Source organism: Ursus americanus, chromosome 16 (assembly GCF_024610735.1).
Source record: "Ursus americanus isolate L20-20 chromosome 16, mUrsAme1.1.p, whole genome shotgun sequence".
Taxonomy (NCBI): Eukaryota; Metazoa; Chordata; class Mammalia; order Carnivora; family Ursidae; genus Ursus; species Ursus americanus.
Genome location: NC_142142.1, coordinates 22,488,117 through 22,507,804, shown reverse-complemented (window position 1 = coordinate 22,507,804; position 19,688 = coordinate 22,488,117). Strand labels below are relative to the sequence as shown.

Sequence of the window (19,688 nt, the reverse complement as noted above, 5' to 3'; positions counted from 1 at the left end):
TTGTTCTGTTCTTCTGGATTCTTGGAGTATACATTTAGCACTTATTTATTTGTAGTGCACTTATCTTTTGAAATCATTTGTGTTCATTACTAGTCAGCTTATTGAGGACCTAACTTGATGCCTGGTCAATGAATGTTTGCTGAAAAAAGAATTTTTAGATGTACTTATTTTGTTTATATATTTAAACAGTACTTCCTAAATGTTATGGGGAAAATTAATTTGTACCTTCTCTTTTAAGCAGCATGTGTGTGTGTATTTGCACATGTGGATGTTGTATTTCTTCGTTGGTGTTGTGACTTCCTTAGGAGGTGGAAGGGTGGACATTGTTATGAAAACTATAATGTAGGCAATGTGAATGACAAATACCCTTGAAGAGATGTTCATGTGTGTGTACCACTGATAGTATATACAGCTATCTTTTCAAAAATTACTACTTAAATAAGTACTATCAGAAATACAAACAGGATATAGATATAATAAAAGTTAACACCTTTTTCCTTTTATCTCATATCCTTAAACGTATTCATTCTTGATGTATATTCTTACAGACTTCTTAGATATATTGTAGATGAGGTTATCCAACACATTGGAGATATTGTAATGCTGGAGAAGATTTATTATGAATGATGGATTATCAGCTCCTTAACTAAATTCCCATAACGGATTTTTTCACTGTGGCTTTGAGAAATTCGTTGGTGATAGACATTCTAGAACCCTTGAAAAAGCTCTGTGGTGACTATTTGAAGGCCAAGAATGACAAGTGAGAGAGGCCATTATTGAAGTGGGCTTTTTTTTTTTAAGATTTTATTTATTTGTTTAAGAGAGAGAGAGAGAAACACAAGTGGGGAGGAGGGGCAGAGGGAAAGGGAGAAGCAGACCCCACGCTGAACAGGAAGCCTGATGCGGGGCTAGATCCCAGGACTCTGGGATCATGACTCAAGCCGAAGAAGGCAGGTGCTTACCTGACAAAGCCACCCATGTGCCCCACAGTAGGCTTTTTGAACTCAGGGGAGATGATGGGGCCCCTGAGAAGCAGGGGCTGAGACCACACTTAACTGATAAAGTCAAGATGCCTGGAACTGTGTTCCAATTAGATTGACCCATGGAGATCTTCGGTGTTGACTAAACTGACCATGACATTCTTGGGACTCAAATAGATGAACAATTTACCAAAGTCTTACTTGATTTTCACAAATGGAATAAAACTCTAGGATGGGCAAACAGAGGTATAACCTGAATCATCTCAATAGAGTGCAGACCTTCTTCTAATTCCCTGACTCGAGTCAGTTCTGAACTATCTTTAATAAAGGGATAGTCAGGTCCCTTTGACAAAAGACCCTCTCCATGTCAGAATTAAACTGTATAATGATGTTATGATTTGGCAGGGGAGTGCATGGGTGAAAGGGAAATATTCAACTTTTGGGGGAACTAAGATTGACTCTAAGGTGGTACTATATCCTGAGGAACCAAAACATTACTGTAGTAGACCAGTAACAGTCAGGGCTTATGGGAAGTTAATGGAGTTTCAGCTTCAGTGTGTGTCACCATAGGCCAGTGGGTCCCTGAATCCAACTCAATTCCAGAATGCATGATTGGAATAGATACTGAGCCACTGTCAGAATCCCTTATCTATATAATCTCATTTTCTCCTGCTTTTATAGGATTTAAAAACAAATTACTCTTGATGTTTTGTACTTTTAAGTAGAAGGGAACATTTCCCATGTTTTATTGTTAGTCCTAAGTTTATTTCATCATCTGTGCCATTGTTTCCTTCTTGAAGTTCAACAGTTAGACACCATTCTTTTGTGTTTGTATAATATTGTTAAAGGTATGTCTTTGAAGACCTCACTAACCAGAATATGGTCTTTACCACCTTGCTTTCTTCCCTGCAATTCCTTTTTTTTTTTTTAAGATTTTATTTATTTATTTGACTGAGAGAGAGAGAGAGAGAGCATAAGCAGGGGGAGGGAGAGAGGGACAAGCAGCCTCCCAGCTGAGCAGGGAGCCCGATGCGCGGCTTGATCCCAGGACCCTGGGATCATGACCTGAGCCCAAGGCAGACACTTAACCAGTAAGCCACTCAGGTGCCCCTTCTAAAGAAAAAACTGTCTGTTGGAACTGTTATTGCATTTTTGTGATAGAGTCAAGGGGGGTGGGTAGAAAATGACTAAACAGAGATGTGAGAAAGAAGAATTTTCTTTGGAATGAGTGATTTTCATTAAAAAAAGAGAAAGAATGGGAAATTGAATACAGAGAGGAAAATAGGAAAGAAAAAGAGAAATGAAACACATGCCTATCTTTCCTAACTTGAGCATACAGGCCAGAGACCCTTGGGATATAAAAGCTGCCTTGTGGTAGAGAAAGTTGAGGTATGCATCAGTGGAAGGAGTGTAAGAGAGAGTGTAGGATGTTTGTGGACACTTAGAACATGCTCTCTCTTCACTCCTCCTCACCTTCCCATGTACTAATGACTGGTTTTTGAGCAGTATTATGAAATTAGAATTGATTTATTACTATATTTTGATGAATGGCCAATCTGTAACATGACATTATACACAGAGACCAGGTTACCTGGATGGATCCCAATTACTATCAAGCTCGTTTTTTTTTTTTTCATAACATTGATCACCTACTGGACCTTCTATATATTTGCGTGTTAAATTATCATCATTATGCATAGTTTTCATAAAATAATGAGTAACTTGTGAAGTAGATCCTGATTCATCATCAACAGATTTGAGTGTTTTCGTGTGTTCAGGGAAATTGTTATGGCCTCCAGGGTGAATGGCAAATCTTGACAAACATCTTGTTCAAGGTACATGTTCAACTTTTTTGAAAAAAGTAAAATAAATTTAGTATTTACTTTTTTATTAATCATTATGTATTTTAGCTTATTACTATTGAAATAACTTACTGTATTTCATAAAAAAGGACAAAATAAGAGTGTTCAGCCTGCTCTGTACACTTTAGGGTGGAGTATTTAGCTCTCGTTCCTATATAATTTTCCTATCAATCTAAATGATAATTTCCTACATTTGTCACTGACACTATCCCCTGCAGTCTTGATGGCTGTGTGCATCTCCTGGACTGTAGCACAGGGCCTAGTACAATTGGCTAGAATACCACAGGGTCTGCAGAGTATTTATTTATTTCTTCCACCATCAGCCCAGACTGAATGGTGTTACTTGTCCCAAGGTGTTTGTGTGTCTGAGAGCATTTCATTTTAACAATGGGTGTCTGTACTTACAATGAAGGTGTCAGTTATGTTACTTATGGGAAGGGCTGGAAAAGAAATTTATTTATTCTGACTTTACTACACACACATGCATATCACCCTGTAGCTGTGGAGAATATGGCAGAAGCTCTAAGTGGAAAGTGGGGGTCCAGCAAGCCCATGTGTTGCAGGTTGGGATTGCCAGAAACTGAGTCTGAGAAGTAATTTATGAATTTAAAATGTTTATTAGGGATCAACACCCCTGAAGAGAAAAGGAAGGATGTGGGATTGGGTTGAGGAAGAAGTTGAACCACCAAGCAGACTCTATAAGCCTTAGCCAAACTGATGGGAAGCTCTGGAGCAAATATTGCCCATCGGTGTGGCCTCCGTGAAGCTAAAATATCCCTGCCTTGTTCAGCTGCCAGTTATGAGCTGTTCTGGAAAAGTCATTTATTTCCCTTGCTTCTGAGGTGGACCCTGATGGAAGTGACAGCTGGAAGCTACCTGCGGATTGTACTCTCCACAACTGGGACAACAAACACTTCACTGAAGCAGATGGGGAGGGGGGCTTCTCTATATCAACCACAACCTCCCTAGCATATTTCATTAGTAACATTTAATTTAAAAATAAGATTTTGAGATGAATACTAAATCGAGCAGAATGCTAGCAAGCATGAAGCAGCACCTTCCTAGGCAAACCAAGATATATAGCCACCCTCCCCATCAGTGGCTTTGGCAAGATTCCCATCCTGTCCTTAAGCATATGTTCTTTAAGTGTTCTTTAAGTGTTTCAAAGTTGAAAGGTGGCTTAGAGATCAATGAACTCATTTGTCAATTGAGAAAAGGAATTAAGAACAGAGGCAGAAGAAGGTGGAGGACCTCAGACTTTCTGACAACCAATTTGGCATCTTTTCTATTATACACTGTTACTTCTAAGTATTGCACACTATATAGTAAAGAGAGATTCTTTCTTTGGTATACCCTGTATCATGCATACTCACTTATAACACTGCCTGTATTATGAGATAATCTTCAGTTTTTCTCGTAAAATAATAGAAATATTATAGTGTAATCATTTACAGATTTTGCTTGAAGATTAAGAGCATGGGGATGATGTCTATTTCCTACAACACTTATGTTATAACTTCCAATACTATGTTACCTGATGCTAGTTAGTTTTAAAACTAAGTTTAAGTCTCTAATGAGTCTGTTTAATACTCATGAAGGATTTTGTCTGAATGCTCTTTGAAGAAAGAAATTAAAACTGGCAAATCAAGTGTAATATGAGCATTAAAAGAAAGAGGAGAAAATTTGTATCTATTAATAAAAATCCCAATAACTTCTTTTTTAATTTTATTTTTAATTTTTTTTATTATATTATGTTCCAATAACTTCTTACCAGGTTTTTTAGAGCAACATTATCACTCTTTAGGGATGTTTTATTTGGTTTTCTTTCCTGCCCGTGTTAATGTAATACTTAAAGTAGTTAAAACATTCATTTTCATAGTGGAGACTATGAAGCAAAGGTAAGGGGATTACTTGAAAGAAACAGTGATTTAGAATTGGTAAAATTTCCACAGAGTTCCTCCAGCAAACAGCAGCTGTTTCTCACGTTCTTATTGAAGACACCCGTTAGATGTCTATGATCGTATCTTCCGATGTGAGGGACTTTTGGACTACCGGAGGAAGGCATCATTTTATTTTCTTTTCTGACCTAGGAAGAAGATTTTATTGTCTTCTCATCTCAGAAACATATTTGCATACTGGTTTTTTGTTGTTATGCAAATTCGTATTGTATTTGTTACATTCTGCATTTGGGGGAGGATTACAAAGTGGCCATTTTTCACAAAGGGAAAGATAAAGCAGTTGAGTCACAATAAATGTACAAAAAAATTTGAATTCGAATTGGAAAGATTATTTTATTTTTCTCATCTTTGACTTTAAAATAATTAAGTGTATCGTCTCACAATTGATTGTCTAGAGAGCCCAAATTAGTGTTACCATGTGTAGTATGCCATCCAGGTGTCTTAGCCTCACCATCTTTTCATTGAGTGGATGGGAGAAAGGAAGAGTGGGTGAAAGTCTACAAAAGCTTATTTTAATTAAGATATATCACCGACTGGTAGACAATCATTTTCAGACATTATCTCATCATTTGTCAACTCATCAAAATATCACTTTTTGGAAAATCCTCTGGTTCTTTTCAGTGGCTTTAATGAAATTATTCTAAGATCCCAGTGAAAGGATTGAGATCTAATGTTTGGATAACTGCCATTTTCCTAAGAAATAGACTTTGGGCCTCCTGAGAAAGCGGATCATCTGGTGTGACATTTGCAGCAAGAGAAGAAGTAGTGTTTTAAAAATTCTGGTACTTAACAGAGAAAACACCAGTTTATTTTGGTCTTTTTTCCCCAGCATCAGATAGACAATGGGATGCTAATTAATTAGTTGATAGGCAGAAATCTGGGAGACGAAAGAAGGACTAATGTAAGAATTGTAAACAAGTTTTCATTTACTTGGATTTTTCTAAGGATAATTTTTATCATTTATTTTTATTCTCATAAAAAGTAAACAATCATTATACCTGTATGGGATAAAGTTAATTGTTTATATTTAAGAATTTATGAATATAATAATAAAAATAAACATTTTAAAAGGATATGATTTTAAGCAGCTATTTTCTTTGTATGTATGAATTTTTTTTTCCACATTCATGGTGGCTACCGAAGGATTTTCATGTTCGCTTGTTGTTGCTTGCATTTATGATACTCAGATTAAAGCATGCTTCAAATGTAGGAATACTCATTAGAGATTTTATAGTTTGGGTGGATTTGCAAGTAATTTCGAATATGCTACTTTTGCTCTGTGTGTGTATGTGTGTGTGTTTTAAATCCTATCTATATAATGTTGTCTCTAGAGATTGTCTTTCAAATTTACAATCAAATGTTTTTAGTGATTATAGAAACGGGGAAAAACCTCCAGCTTTACTACGTTATGGTTGTTTGCATTAAAATTCTGATTTTTCTCTGCATTTCAATCAGTTTGAGAATCATTCAGTAAAACTTTAATTTATATTGTTAGCACCCAAGGATATATCATATTCAATGTAGCTGTTTGATTGAACAGTTCTTTCTTTACTTGATGTGAAGTTCATGTTTGTGGTTAGGTTTTGGCTCTGTTTTTCAAGATTTGTTTAGGACAGGTATAAATGGAGGGGAAAAGGAGAAACGCTACAAAGCGCTCATTTAATGAAATGCTACATAAATTGGCATGAGTACTGAAAGATAAGGGTCACTTTGGAAGGAAATTACTAGTCATTTCATTGACATTAATTGTGCTCATTAAAAATAGCAGTATATCGGTTGATATAATTTAATTTTAAAATATGAAGTCAAAGAGTAAGTGTACATGAAGGAGAAAAATAAACTGTGCTTTCTTAGATCTGTGAACTCTAAAGTACAACCACCTCTGTTAAGATCTTCTCAGTCCCTCCCCAAGTGTATGGTAAGGACCTCAGAGTGCTGATGGCAAGCAGCAGAGGAGAGGTCAGTTAAACATCCGATTCAATGTGTGGTAATAAATATGGAGATAAATCCCCATCCTGCTTCTCAGCATACTTTGTAACCACTGTGTTCACCAATGTTTAACATCTGGCTTATTTGGTAACTGGGAAGTGGCGATTGTCATCAACTGCAGATTTTCAGTATTTTGTGGAAATTGTGCACCTTCAGTTAGTGATGGATTTACTGCAGCTTGGACTTTTGGCTTTGCACTCTTTCTCAGCCTGACTGTGTGACCCTGTCAAGGCTTGAGCTCTGGTACCCTTGCTTTTCATGGTTGATAGATGACCAGTTGGGCTTTTCTGAAAGTCATTATGATTAACCTTGGCAATTTTCTTTATGCAGTAAAAATGGAAAAATTATTTCAACTAGTATTTATTTAACATCTTAATAGGTATCAGATAATGTTCTATATCCAGGTAACACAATACCCATCTACTAGAAGGAGAAGGAGAGGTGGATAGACAATTATATCTAACAATAAAAATGTAATCTGAAACATTCTGTGAGAGTGTAAGCACAGAGTATACTAGGAGTACACAGAGTAGGGTCATCTACTCAAGATTTTGGAGGAAAAGGAAAAGAAAGAAGAGGGATCAAGGAAACCTTCCAATAGGGATGACTAGAGATAATTGAGTATCTAGTTCTGGAAATATGGGATCAGCATCAGAATGATAGACTACTCTACGCAATGCAGATAATTATGCAGTACAACTATTTCTAAAGTGGAACTGAGGATTCTGCCTTCCTCCACATTCTTTTTTCCTTTTTTCCCCCACTTTCTTTCTCTCACCCCTCTCTCCCTCTCTCCTTCCCTACCTTCTTCTTTCCTTCCTTCTCTTGCTCTTCCTTTCCCTCCTTCCTTCATTATGAACTTAATAAGTGCAGAATTCTGTTAGTAAAAGTTTTGGTTCATGGTTCATGTTCAACTTTATGATTGGACAATCCCTGACCCTCATTCATTCATTTACTCCTTAATGATGCTATAGATACATTTTATATACATATCTAAATTTCATATATTTCATATAGATATGAAATATTAACACTGATGACCTACCTTTTTTTTTTTTTAAAGATTTTATTTATTTATTCGACAGAGATAGAGACAGCCAGCAAGAGAGGGAACACAAGCAGGGGGAGTGGGAGAGGAAGAAGCAGGCTCTCAGCAGAGGAGTCTGATGTGGGGCTCGATCCCAGAATGCCGGGATCACGCCCTGAGCCAAAGGCAGACGCTTAACCGCTGTACCACCCAGGCGCCCCTTGATGACCTACCTTTTGCTTTTCTCCTATTTCATCTTCTTACCCCTTCTAAAAGATAACCATTATCTTGGATTATGTACATTATTCATTTTTTCATTGGTTTGTTTTGTTTTATACATATTTCTAAATAATACATTGCTTAGTTGTTTCTTAACTCAACAAATGATATTTTTCTGTATGTAATCTACTAGTATTTTTTCCACTCACCAGTTTACCATGTTTTTATTTGTAACTGATTTCATTCAGTTTCACTTCAAGTAATATTCTGTTGTGTGTGTGTACTGCAAATTATCTGTTCTCCTGTTGATGGGCAATTGAGTAGTTTCTATGTTGTAATGAACAGTGCTGCTATGAGTATTCTTTTACTTGCTGCCTAAGACATTATGTACGAATCTTTCTGCAGAGTATATACCTGGGAATGGAAATATTGGCTCATAGGGTACACAGAGGTTAAGCTTAGAAGATAATCACAAATTGTTTTCCAAAGCTTTTGTATCAACTTGCATTCCCACCAGAAATATATGAGAGCTTATGTTGATCCACATCATCTCTAATACTTGGTCTTGTGAGATTTATTCTATCAATCGAATGCCACATAATATGAATGCTGTCTAATGATATGTGGCTTTGATTCGCACTTCCCGGGTTACTAATGAGATTGCACATCTCTTAGGTCTATTTATTGGTCATGAGTGCTTCCTCTAATCTTTCAATTATAAGATTTTACTAGTCTATACTGATGGATACTTTTTATTTTTGTATTGGCAGTTGTTGCAATATCTTAATCATAAGAAGATATAGTCATTAAAGTGAAATAGATGTATGTCAGTACTATACAAAATGGTGGGCACATTTCTAATAAAAGATGTGCAGTCGAAATAGTCGACAAATTAAAACAATAGGTAATAATTGCATTTTGAAGTTATTTTTGTGACTTTTATTTTTTCACAACTTGACATTTATTTTTCTTTTGACAGAACGGTTTCGAGATTTACTACTTCCACCTTCTAATCAAGACTCCGAGATTCTGCCCTTCATTCAATCTAGAAAGTATCCCAAGTAAGCACTAGGAGTTCACTGGATATTGGGAAGGGGACAGGCATAGTGATGGGGAAGATCTGGGGGGACAAAAACAAAATATTTTCTTTCTAAGGATTTCTGAGAAAGCTAGAATACCCTAACCTAATTAACGAGGGCATCTCCTGCACTGTAATGTCTCAGGCTCTTCACAGCTGGGTTAGAGAAAAAAGCCTTTCCAGCACTACAGCCCAGCTGTGAGTAGGAGTATTTGCAGAGTGCAAACTGCAAGTTACCTGCATCTGCGTCTGGTTGTGCCTCTTTTTACTTGATTCTGTATCAACAGCAACAGATATTTTGTGGGTGATCCCTCATCTGGTTTCCTAGTTTCTAGCCTTTGAATGCAAGGATTCATTCATATTGTATTAAGTGGTTTTCAGAACCGCCTGTTAGATATGATTTTAGTAATTTCTGTATATTCTTCTTTATTATCTTGATAATTATGGGAAGTGAAATCTCCTGACCCTTTCTTATACAGGGCAGACCTTTTCTTCTCTTAGATGCCACATATTAATCCATATTTAATCTCTAGCAATAATCTTCTAGTCCCCTCACAGGGACCCTCCTGAGGGACATAGCAGGCCTGGACAGTGTTCCATGCGTACATTACTTTTCATGATAGAGAGCATGGAGGAGCCTGCAGGCATTGATGCATGTCTATCGGTATTTTTGCCTCCAGTTGCTGTTTGCAGAGGCCGGTGATGCCTGCTCTTCTGCCTCTTAGGCTTACTGTCCACCTGATACCTTTTCTTGAAGACGGGAATCACAGTCGCTTCTCAGATTACACGTTGGTAATCTGTTTCCCGCTATTTCCCTAGGATTCCTTAGCTGTATGTTCTTACACGTATCCTTCTTGCTCTGACAGTGATATTCCAATATAATTCTGATATTTAACAGAGATACCATGTGAGAATTCTTTGTGAGTGTCTAATCCTTAGTGTAGTTTTTGTGTTTGTTTATTTTGTTTTTGAGGGGCATCTGTGGACTAATAGAATAAAAGTCATCCATTGATGACACAAACACCATGTTGGGGTGAGTAAGAGTGAAGAGTGAAAAAAAAAAAAGAGTGTAGACTATGAAGCAGACTGCCTTACCAGCTGTGCTTTGTGACTGGGGTTACCTAACCCTCTGTGCCTCAGTTTCCACCTCTGTGGAAGGGGAGAGATAATAAGACCTACCACTCAGGCGTGTTCTGAAGAGTAAGTAAATTAGTAAACAAAAAAATGTTTAGAACTGAGCTTGACACACAGATCTCGGAGGATAATTCTTATATCAGGTTACCTTTATCACCTGCCCTTAATAATATTTGGAGAAGAACTATTTATTTAATATTTCTGGATTATTGCTAGATGCCAATATGAGGCACTTCTTTGGTGGTCACTTAACATCATTATGAGTTGCAATTTTCCGAACTGTCAAATGAAAGCATGCTAAGTAAAGGTTTCTGGGTCTGAATAGTATTTATATAAAAATTCTGGGTTAAATACAATTGGTTTATTTAGGTTATAGAATATTAAGCATTTGCATCCTCCCATTGTCCACAGAATGTCTAGTTTGGGAGTAGAATTTTAGGAGGTGCTGATAGAACAGAGAAAGGGTAATAGAATTCTGTTTGTGCTGTGCCTAAGGAGTGTTAAATTGGTCCAGGGAAGATCATAGGAGCAAAAACTCTAAGCATGTAAATAATACCCAGGTAAAGAATGCTGGGGTAGAAGAAGAGGCAGTTGTAGTAAAAGCCAGTCAATAAATACAAGTGGGCAGGGATTTGTGTATGTCTAGACCTAATTTAAACTCTTTTTGGATTATTCATGGTTTTCAATATTCTCATTTAGTCTCTCATTTGTACTCACTCTCAAATATTCTATCATTTATTCATTACTGAGGATAACTGTAAGTCAAGGAATTTGTCATTTCATGACATGCAAAAATTTCTGGAAAGCTGAGAATTTAATCAGACCATTAGTATTTGTTGCTCTCATTCACAGTGTAATATACCTATTTATATTGAGATTATTTTCCCTCACTTTTCTGCTTGTTTTACTGACTCACTGAATGTAGACTATTAGTGAGAGATGTTTTAAGAGTTAGAATATGGTTTAAGAAGCAACTTGTTTGCCCTATATTATGTCCTTGTATGCCCTATATATAATGTCACAGGGTGATGTTTACGGAGCATAGTATAGCCGACATTCTTTAAGTGAGACTCACTCTACCCTGGTTAATATAAGCTGGTGAGTGAACAGTGGTTATTGGGTTAGGGGTAGGATCTCTAGTCAGCATATTGTCCCTTTCATCTTAAGCATCTGGTTATCAAGAGACATCTAACGAATAATGAAACAGGGAAAAGTTCTTGAAATGTGTCTATGTGTGTATGTGTGTTTGTGTGTGTATGTTTTAACGGAAAGCCATTTAAAAAAAATGTTCCCTGCTGGGAAACATTGTTGTAAAATATAATAATGTTCATTCATCATGTTCTTACGTTTGTGATCTTGCATTTGATCCATTGCCAAAGCCATTCTCATCAGGATGTAATTGAAGACATTGCCTCATGAGAATTCTTGGAGCATGAATAGGTATGACCATTGTCAGAAAGAGACAGGTGAATGAAAAGAAGAAAATGAATGTATACTTAATACGAAATAAATGTTGTTGATTCATAGGTTAGAGGAAAGAAATGGAGATAATGAAACTTAAGTTTTGTTGCTCATTTCTAGCTGGTGTCACTGTTACTAACTTTGAAGCATTTACGTTTACAATGTATTTGAACTAGAGGGTAGCTATAAATATTCTTATCCTTGTGAATGTAGCTTAGAGACATAAAATGGTTGAAGACATTTGGCATAATTTTACTCACAAGTGGCTTGCAATCATTTTAGCAATTAGGCCAACAGAACATGACCGCTCTGGAAGTTTAACCATTATATGTATAAAAATTTTATGAAAATGTAGGAATAAAATGTGGCATATCTTTATTTTGTTCTCATGAAGATCAAGTACTCTGGAATGCTTAATCTCAGTACTCTTTAGAGAAAGAAATATTATTTATGATAAAATTCAGAAGTATTCCTTTTGATTTGGTTTGCTATGAAAGGATAACCTTGCTTATTTAGACAAAAGCAATGCCTCAACCCATTCTCATCTCCAGTGTACTGCTTAACAATGGCTTCAAGCGGTGATATCAGGTGGTTAACTGCAAAGCCTCAGAAAACTTTTCCAGATTTCATCTTTTCTCCAACTTGTCTTCCTTTTTCTTTCCAAAGAAAATTTTGGGTTCCTCTTCTTCCAGCAGCCTTCTCTCTCTCTTTAGTAATTTTTGTTCAATCTGTATGTGTGTAATACATTTGTCACTGGAGCTAAGTTATCCCTATTCATAATAAAAATACTTAGCACTTAATACTTTCTACATGCCATGATTGTGTTATGTGCTTTATATATATTATTTCATTTAATCTTTGTCATTTCCTATGAGTTAGGTAGTACTATTTCCCCGATTGTACAAATTTTATATATTAGAGGACTTAAAAGGGTTAAGTGACTTATCCAAAGTCATATAGAAGAGCTGGGTCCCAAATTCAAGGTCTGCTTTGTCCCCAAATTACCCCTAATTGTGCTATCCTGCCTCTCATTCATTCGTCTGTCCATTTTTCCATTAATCCATTCTTCAAATATTTATTGAAAAATTACTGTACGCTAGAATCAGTCACAATTACTGAGAATACAAAAATAATGAAAACATAGCATATGGCTTTGAGGAACCTAGAGTCTAGTAGGTGAAAAACAGAGTCAGACTTTAATGGAGAAATTAATTATAGTGATGTGATAAGACCTAAAGTTATAGAGAAATGCACTAAACTCAGTGGGAGAAGAGAGCAGAACATGTCTTCCAGTCTAGGTAATTCATGGAAAGTTCCCTTTGAATAAAATCTTGACAAGTGCTATGGAACCAGATAGAGTCTTTTTAGCTGGAACATATAGAGCCATGGAAGTGGCTTGTTCATTGAGAGATCACCTGCAGGTATTCTGGTTGAAAAAGCTTTGTGGACGTGTGCATATGTGTGTGTAGGCACACGTGTACACGTGCATGTGTCTGTGCATATGCTCGTACATACACACACACTGAGAGCTGGGGTTTAAGGAGCAATGAGGGCAGGGACCACTCCATGAGGGACCTGGATTGCCATTTAAATGAGTTTGGACTCTGTGATAAAGACAGTGGAGCATCATGAAAGAACTTAAGGAAAGGAGCAAACTCATTAGATTCGCACGTTCATAGTTTTATCATGGAGCCAGAGAGGCACTGCATGGGGCGAGCACACTAGCTAGCTGGCAATTTCATGTTCAGGAAGGCAATGAGAAAGAATAGATTCCATGGTGATAATAATAGGGAAAAGCAGATAGATATCTGAAGATTTTAGGAGGCACGTGACAAAAATGTCATGACTACTGGACAAAGGGCAGGAGGATGAAAAGGGAGAGGGGAAGGGCAGGGGAGAAGAAGAAGTTCAAAGAAGGGGTTCAAGCTTTTTCATTTGGGTCACATCCTGCATTAGTGGTCCCAGGGCTGGGGACAAGTGGTAGATCTCTCTGAGCATCATTTTTTTTTTTTTGGTCTCTATTTCAAATGAAGGTATGGAGGTTATAATAGTGCTATAGGAAAAACTCCTTGTTGCTTTTACTCTCACATACAATTCTTCAGACACCAGGTGCGGGATGTGATTTTTCCCACACCAACCAATTCTTCAATACCAGCTGGGTGTCTTACAATTCAATTCAATTCAATTCTGACACTAACCAGAGTTTGTACAGACCCCACAGGTTAAGGGCTCAGTCCCATAAGACTGTCCACCCCCATTTCAAATGCCAGTTGCAGGTAGCAGGTCCCCAATTTATCCACAATTTCTGTCCACATTGGGTACAAATCAGAAATTCCCACGACCTCCTCCTTGGATTCAATCATTTGCTAGAACAGCTTATGGAACTCAAGAATATTTTATGGAGTTAGTATGTAGTAAAGAATATGCTAAGGGAAATAGACAAACATAAACAGCCAGATGAAGAAATACATAGAACAAGATCTAGAAGGGTCTTGAGTGCAGGAGCTTCTGTCCCCGTGGAGTTGGGGTGCACCACGCATCTGGCCTGTAGATGTGTTCACCAACTTGGAAGTTCTCTGAACCCCATACCATTGGGGTTTTTATGGAAGTTTCATTACAGAGGCATGATTGATTATTAACTTCATTTCCAGCTCCTCGTCCCTCTCCAGAAAATAGAGGGTAGAGCTTAACATTCTGAGCTTTAAGTCATGGCCTGGTGTTTCTTTCTTTTTTAAAGATTTATTTATTTATTTTGGAGAGAAAGAGTAAGAGAGAGAGCAAGCACACAGGGCGGGAGGGGCAGAGAATCTCAAGCATGACTTGGAACTTGATCCCACTACCCTGAGATCATGCCCTGAGCCAAAATGAAGAGTCAGATGCTTAACCAATTGAGCCACCCAGGCACCCCTGGCTTGTTGTTTCTGATGAGTAGGCCCCTATCCATGAGCCTACCAAGAGTCACCTCATTAGAACAAAATAAGTTCCCATCACCCAGGAAATTCCAAGAGATTTAGGAACTCTGTGTCAGATGCATCTACCACTAAGAAAATTACAAAGGTCTTAGGAGCTCTGTGTCAAGAACCAGGGGCAGAGAACAATATCAGTATTTCTTATTATTTCACAAGTAGCTTCCCTCTAATGTTGCTTTGAGGAATGCATAGTGCCTGGCATAATTCTACCTTGTAAGACTTCGTGATCGTTCAATAAAACAATGTAAAGTACCTGCCTCTTGCAAATGTGAGTTCTCACCATCATCCTCATTCTCAGCTCTCTTCTGCCTTTTCTCAAAGCTGTGCCTTACCTCAGGGTAGGGGAAAGTTTCTACCACATTGTCTGCCTTAGTGTCTTCAATCCAATCTAGATCCTGCCAGAAGGGACATGCTGTTCTGCCTGACAGAGGTGGTTCTGTATCGTTTCCACAGTCACAGCTATGCATCATGTTCTTCCCAATATACCTAACGTTTTAGTATTGCCTTTCATTAAAGGATTACTGTTTTTCATCCTCTCATCCCTAAATGTAGGTTTTCTTTTGTATAGTAGGTGATATTCCAGTACCTGTCTGGCAAGAGATCTAACAAGCTGGTGTTCTGACTAAAGTACAGGATGCAGTAATGAGGATTCCCAGTTCTTTTGATTTTGGTGAACATAGCAAGCAAGATGTCAGAATTAAGCTGGTCTCTCAGTAGGTAATAGGTCCAACCCTTGGGCTGACATTTACATGTAGAAACTCTGCCATCAGGACTGCAAAAGCCAAGCAGACCACCAAACCCCACAAACAATCCTACAAAAACTGAGGTAGTTGGGAACTTGTAAAGACTGGCTCAGACGTGTGGTAAGTCAAGAAACTGTTAGTGCAAGGCTAGTGGGCAAGCAATAAGGATACCTCAGTGCTCAGTGAGAGAACAGCTTATTTTGGACTCAAGTAAGAACTGGTTCAAGGATAGGGCCAAGAGGAGCCTGTAGCCATGAAGCTGGGCAGCCGAAATATCAAAACAAGCTGAGAAAGTAACACTTTCTAGGGGACAAGGTAAGCACTTATGATTCTCTAGCTAGTGCCTTTAAGAGCTGTCTGTTTTCTTTGTTCTGACCCATCCTCCATTCTCCACTATTACACATCTTCTCAGGCAGCATTTAAGATTTGGGGTTGTTGTTTATTTGTTTGGTTTGACTCAGAGATTATCTGTCAGGTGAGACAGAATGTTACCTGAAGTTCTTCCTTTGCTACCAATCTTAAAATCCCACTTTAACTTCCTTGGACTAGAACTACCTCCTTTTTGCAGGGTACAAATCAGAAATTCCCACGACCTCCTCCTTGGATTCAATCATTTGCTAGAACAACTTATGGAACTCAAGAATATTTTTGCATAGGCGATTTCCAGCTTGTCAACAATATTCCCAGCTCTACAAGAGTGAGGTGTCATCAAAGTGAAGCCATGATTTCAGGAACAGTTTATGAACTCTATAGCTGAGGTGAATTTTAAAAGTCTCATATTAAATTTATCAAGTCATAAATTTTAACAATATGTCTGTTTATTGGAATTCCTTGTCAAAGAGCTTTTTTCTTTGCAGATCCTAAATTAATTAATGGCTTCTATTTGTAAGGCCTTGATTGAATAATTCAGAATTTCAAGAAACAAACATCAGTCAAAATGGTTTTTTAAACAGTGTTGCTTTTTATTTATGCATGAGATTGCATTAAGTAATAATCACACATTAATTACAGAGATTTCTTAACCCTTTGCTGGTGAAGTCTCTTTCCTTAAGTTATTCCTAAAGTCCAGACAAGGGGTAACTAGGTGGCTCAGTGTATTAAGCATCTGCCTTTGGCTCAGGTCATGATGTTGGGGTCCTGGGATCGAGCCCCATGTCATTGGGCTCCCTGATCAGCGTGGAGTCTGCTTCTCCCTCTCCCTCTGCCCCTCCCCTGCACTCATGCACTTGCTCACTCTCTCTTTCTCTCTATCTCATGTGCACACGTGCTCTCTCTTTCTCAAATAAATAAATCAATCCTTTTAAAAAATTCTAAAAAGGAAAAAAAAAAAGTCCAAACAATATGGACCACGACCTACTACTCCCACCAAGTCTTAACTCAAACATTAAGGGCTTACCCTGATCAACATATTTAATCACCACCTGTACTAACTCACTTCCCATCTTTCTTATCTTCTCCATCAGCAACATAAGTGCAACATGGAATATTGTTAGAAATACAGTTTCTCAGACTTCAGCCCATACTTAGTTACTCAGAAAATCTGGGGGTGGGGCCCAGCACTCTGTGTTTAACAAACCTTCCAGGAAATTCTGATGCACAGTAACATTTGAGGACCACTAGAGCAAGGTAGAAAGATTTTGAAGACCATCTCAGGCTTTTTAACTCCCTCTCACTTCTTGCTGTTTTTACTCATGTGATTATCTTCTGGGAGTAGAATGGTCTAAAACTGCAACACCATCGTCTCCAGAGAAACAGTTCATGACATCCATGTTTTTCCCAGAAAAAGGAAGAATTGTTATATAAAGAATGGCCCTGAACACTTCTAGCCTGCAAAGGAGGTTTTTCCAGGAGTTCCTTGGCACAATGTGCCCCTTTCAGACTTTATTTGCCTTTCTGTATTATCCCTAACCAAAATAATTTACAACAGACTGTAATGGTTAGTATGTGATCACTAAGAAAATGAGCTTTGGAGTCAGACTCATAAGGAATTGGATGAGTCTTTCCTTTAATAGAAGTGTGGCCACGAGAAAATTACTTAGCATTTTTGGGTTTTAGTTCCCAGTGCAGTATGAGGGAGATAATACCTCCTGTGAGAGCTGTTGTGTAGATTAGGAGGGAAGGGGTACACAGAACAAGTGTAGACCCTGGATTAAATTAAGTGTTCAGTGAAGAGTATCTATTACTACATCTCATTTTAGGATTTAGAGGTAGGGGTCTGAGATAGTTTTTGATTGTTTTTTTAATTAGAAGAACTTTTTTTTTTTTTAAAGATTTTATTTATCTATTTGACAGAGATAGAGACAGCCAGCGAGAGCGGGAACACAAGCAGGGGGAGCGGGAGAGGAAGAAGTAGGCTCATAGCTGAAGAGCCTGATGTGGGGCTCGATCCCATAACACCGGGATCACGCCCTGAGCCGAAGGCAGGCGCTTAACCACTGTGCCACCCAGGCGCCCCGAATTAGAAGAACTTTTTAAAGTGAAAGCTAATCAGATAACGATAAGAAAAGCAAATAATTTTCCAAAAATGGAAACTTTCCATTAGTATTAAATGGATGTGAATTTCAACCTTTGTTATTGTTAATAATAATATCTAAGATTTATTAAATGCTTAGTGTGTCCGGGTACAATGTGAAAAGCTTATCAGGTGTGTTAGCATTCAGCTACATAAAATAGAAATGTAGCTAAAAATGAGGGGGGCTTATTTTTCTCATGTAGCCAAAAGTACCAAGATACTTGGTGGCTGGAATTTGTTGTCAGCATATCACATCTGAGGGGTTTGCTCCTGTCCTCTCTTTCCCTCTCGTGGTTGCAAGATGACTCCTTCAACTTCAGTCATCACATCCTCATCCCAGCCATCCCATCTTCATCCATCCTCATGAAAGGTACAGGCAAGCTGAATTGACCTCCCTTTCAAGGAACTTCTCAGAACCCCAACCCAGCTCTTTTACACCTAGTTATCCTAAACATTACTATCACACCACCCCAAAATTGGGAACAAAGTGGGAAAATGAAATAAAGAGTAGACAACCAGTGGTCTTTGCCTTGCCTGAATTATCTCATCTAATCCTTACAATAGTCAGTGAGATATGTATTATTATACATGTTATTATATGTATTATTTTGATCACCTTCTATTTACAAAGGATGCAATTGAGGCACAGAGTGATCAATAAATTGCTCAAAGTCATGTAGTGCCAACTGGCAAAGCCATGATTTAAACTAGTTCTGAGAGCCTATATTCTAATAAACTATATTATTATATAGTAAAAACTTATCTTCCTTAAATTTTCAATAACTCTTTGAAGTTGTATTTTTTTCTTCTGCTGAGAGTTTAAAAGGCAGATTTTTGCTGTTAAGATTTCTGTACTGAAAGGAATTGCTATGGAAGTTTTGAGAACAAAAAATTTTACCCTTCTAAGAGCATTCTCCCCCATAGGGAATGAGGGGCTCAGCCATAATAGTCGTCAAGTTAAAGGCAAATGAACATGTTGAGCATATTTTATTTTTTCAATACTTCTTTCAACAAATATTTGTTTGGTGCCTATTAAGTGCCAGCAACTGAAGATAATAATAGGCTAAACTATTTTAACACAATGTCCTGGTTTTCTCTGGTTTTTGAGTTAGTAATAAAATTCAAAGAGGAAATCTGGCAATGTCTAAGCAGTAGGGTCAGCTGTACTTACAAAATTATGCTTTATTCTTCTAGGGTTTTATTGTTTCCAAAGCACCTCCATGTGTGGTATTTTGTCTGTTATATCCATTTCTTCTGTCAGATTTACTTATTAATGATATAATTTTCCTTTTGTTTATTGAGAACCTCTGATCAATTGATTGATAATCATAGAAGCTAGAATGACAGAAACAGTGTTTATTTCATCTGTCTGAAAAATGTTGCAGTTGGTAAATTTTGTCACAACTGAAATCAACATTTTGGTGTTCACCTAGGGAAGGAAAAAAAGATGTCAGGGGAAGGTGAGGCAGAATATTGGAGCCCATATGCTCACAAAATATACTACCAATGCCTATGTAAGTTAATAGGTTGAGATTTTGTTGATGATATTCTTGAATTCTTACTTTCTTGGATTCTATTTTTTAGTTCTGTGCCATTGTAGTGGTTCTGTTTTGTTTTTAAGAGATGATAGTTATATATAATTTGGACATCAGTTGCCTATCTTCCATTTCAACCACTCTTTTATCTTTTGGTATTTAGTGATTTTTTTTTCCTGCAACAGATAGTCCCTCCCCTTCTCCTAGAAATGCTGAAGGCA

General features: G+C 37.5%; 1 protein-coding gene across 5 annotated transcripts in view; it reads left to right on the top strand.

Annotated features, from left to right (window-relative positions):
• NOX4 (NADPH oxidase 4) overlaps positions 1-19,688 on the top strand; it is a 184,165-nt gene that overhangs the window by 114,092 nt on the left and 50,385 nt on the right. For all 5 annotated transcript variants that reach the window (XM_087868214.1, XM_087868213.1, XM_087868216.1 and 2 more), the window contains one exon: positions 9,015-9,096. In XM_087868214.1, coding sequence (XP_087724340.1) covers positions 9,015-9,096 — 82 coding nt within the window. The remainder of the gene's footprint in view (positions 1-9,014; positions 9,097-19,688) is intronic.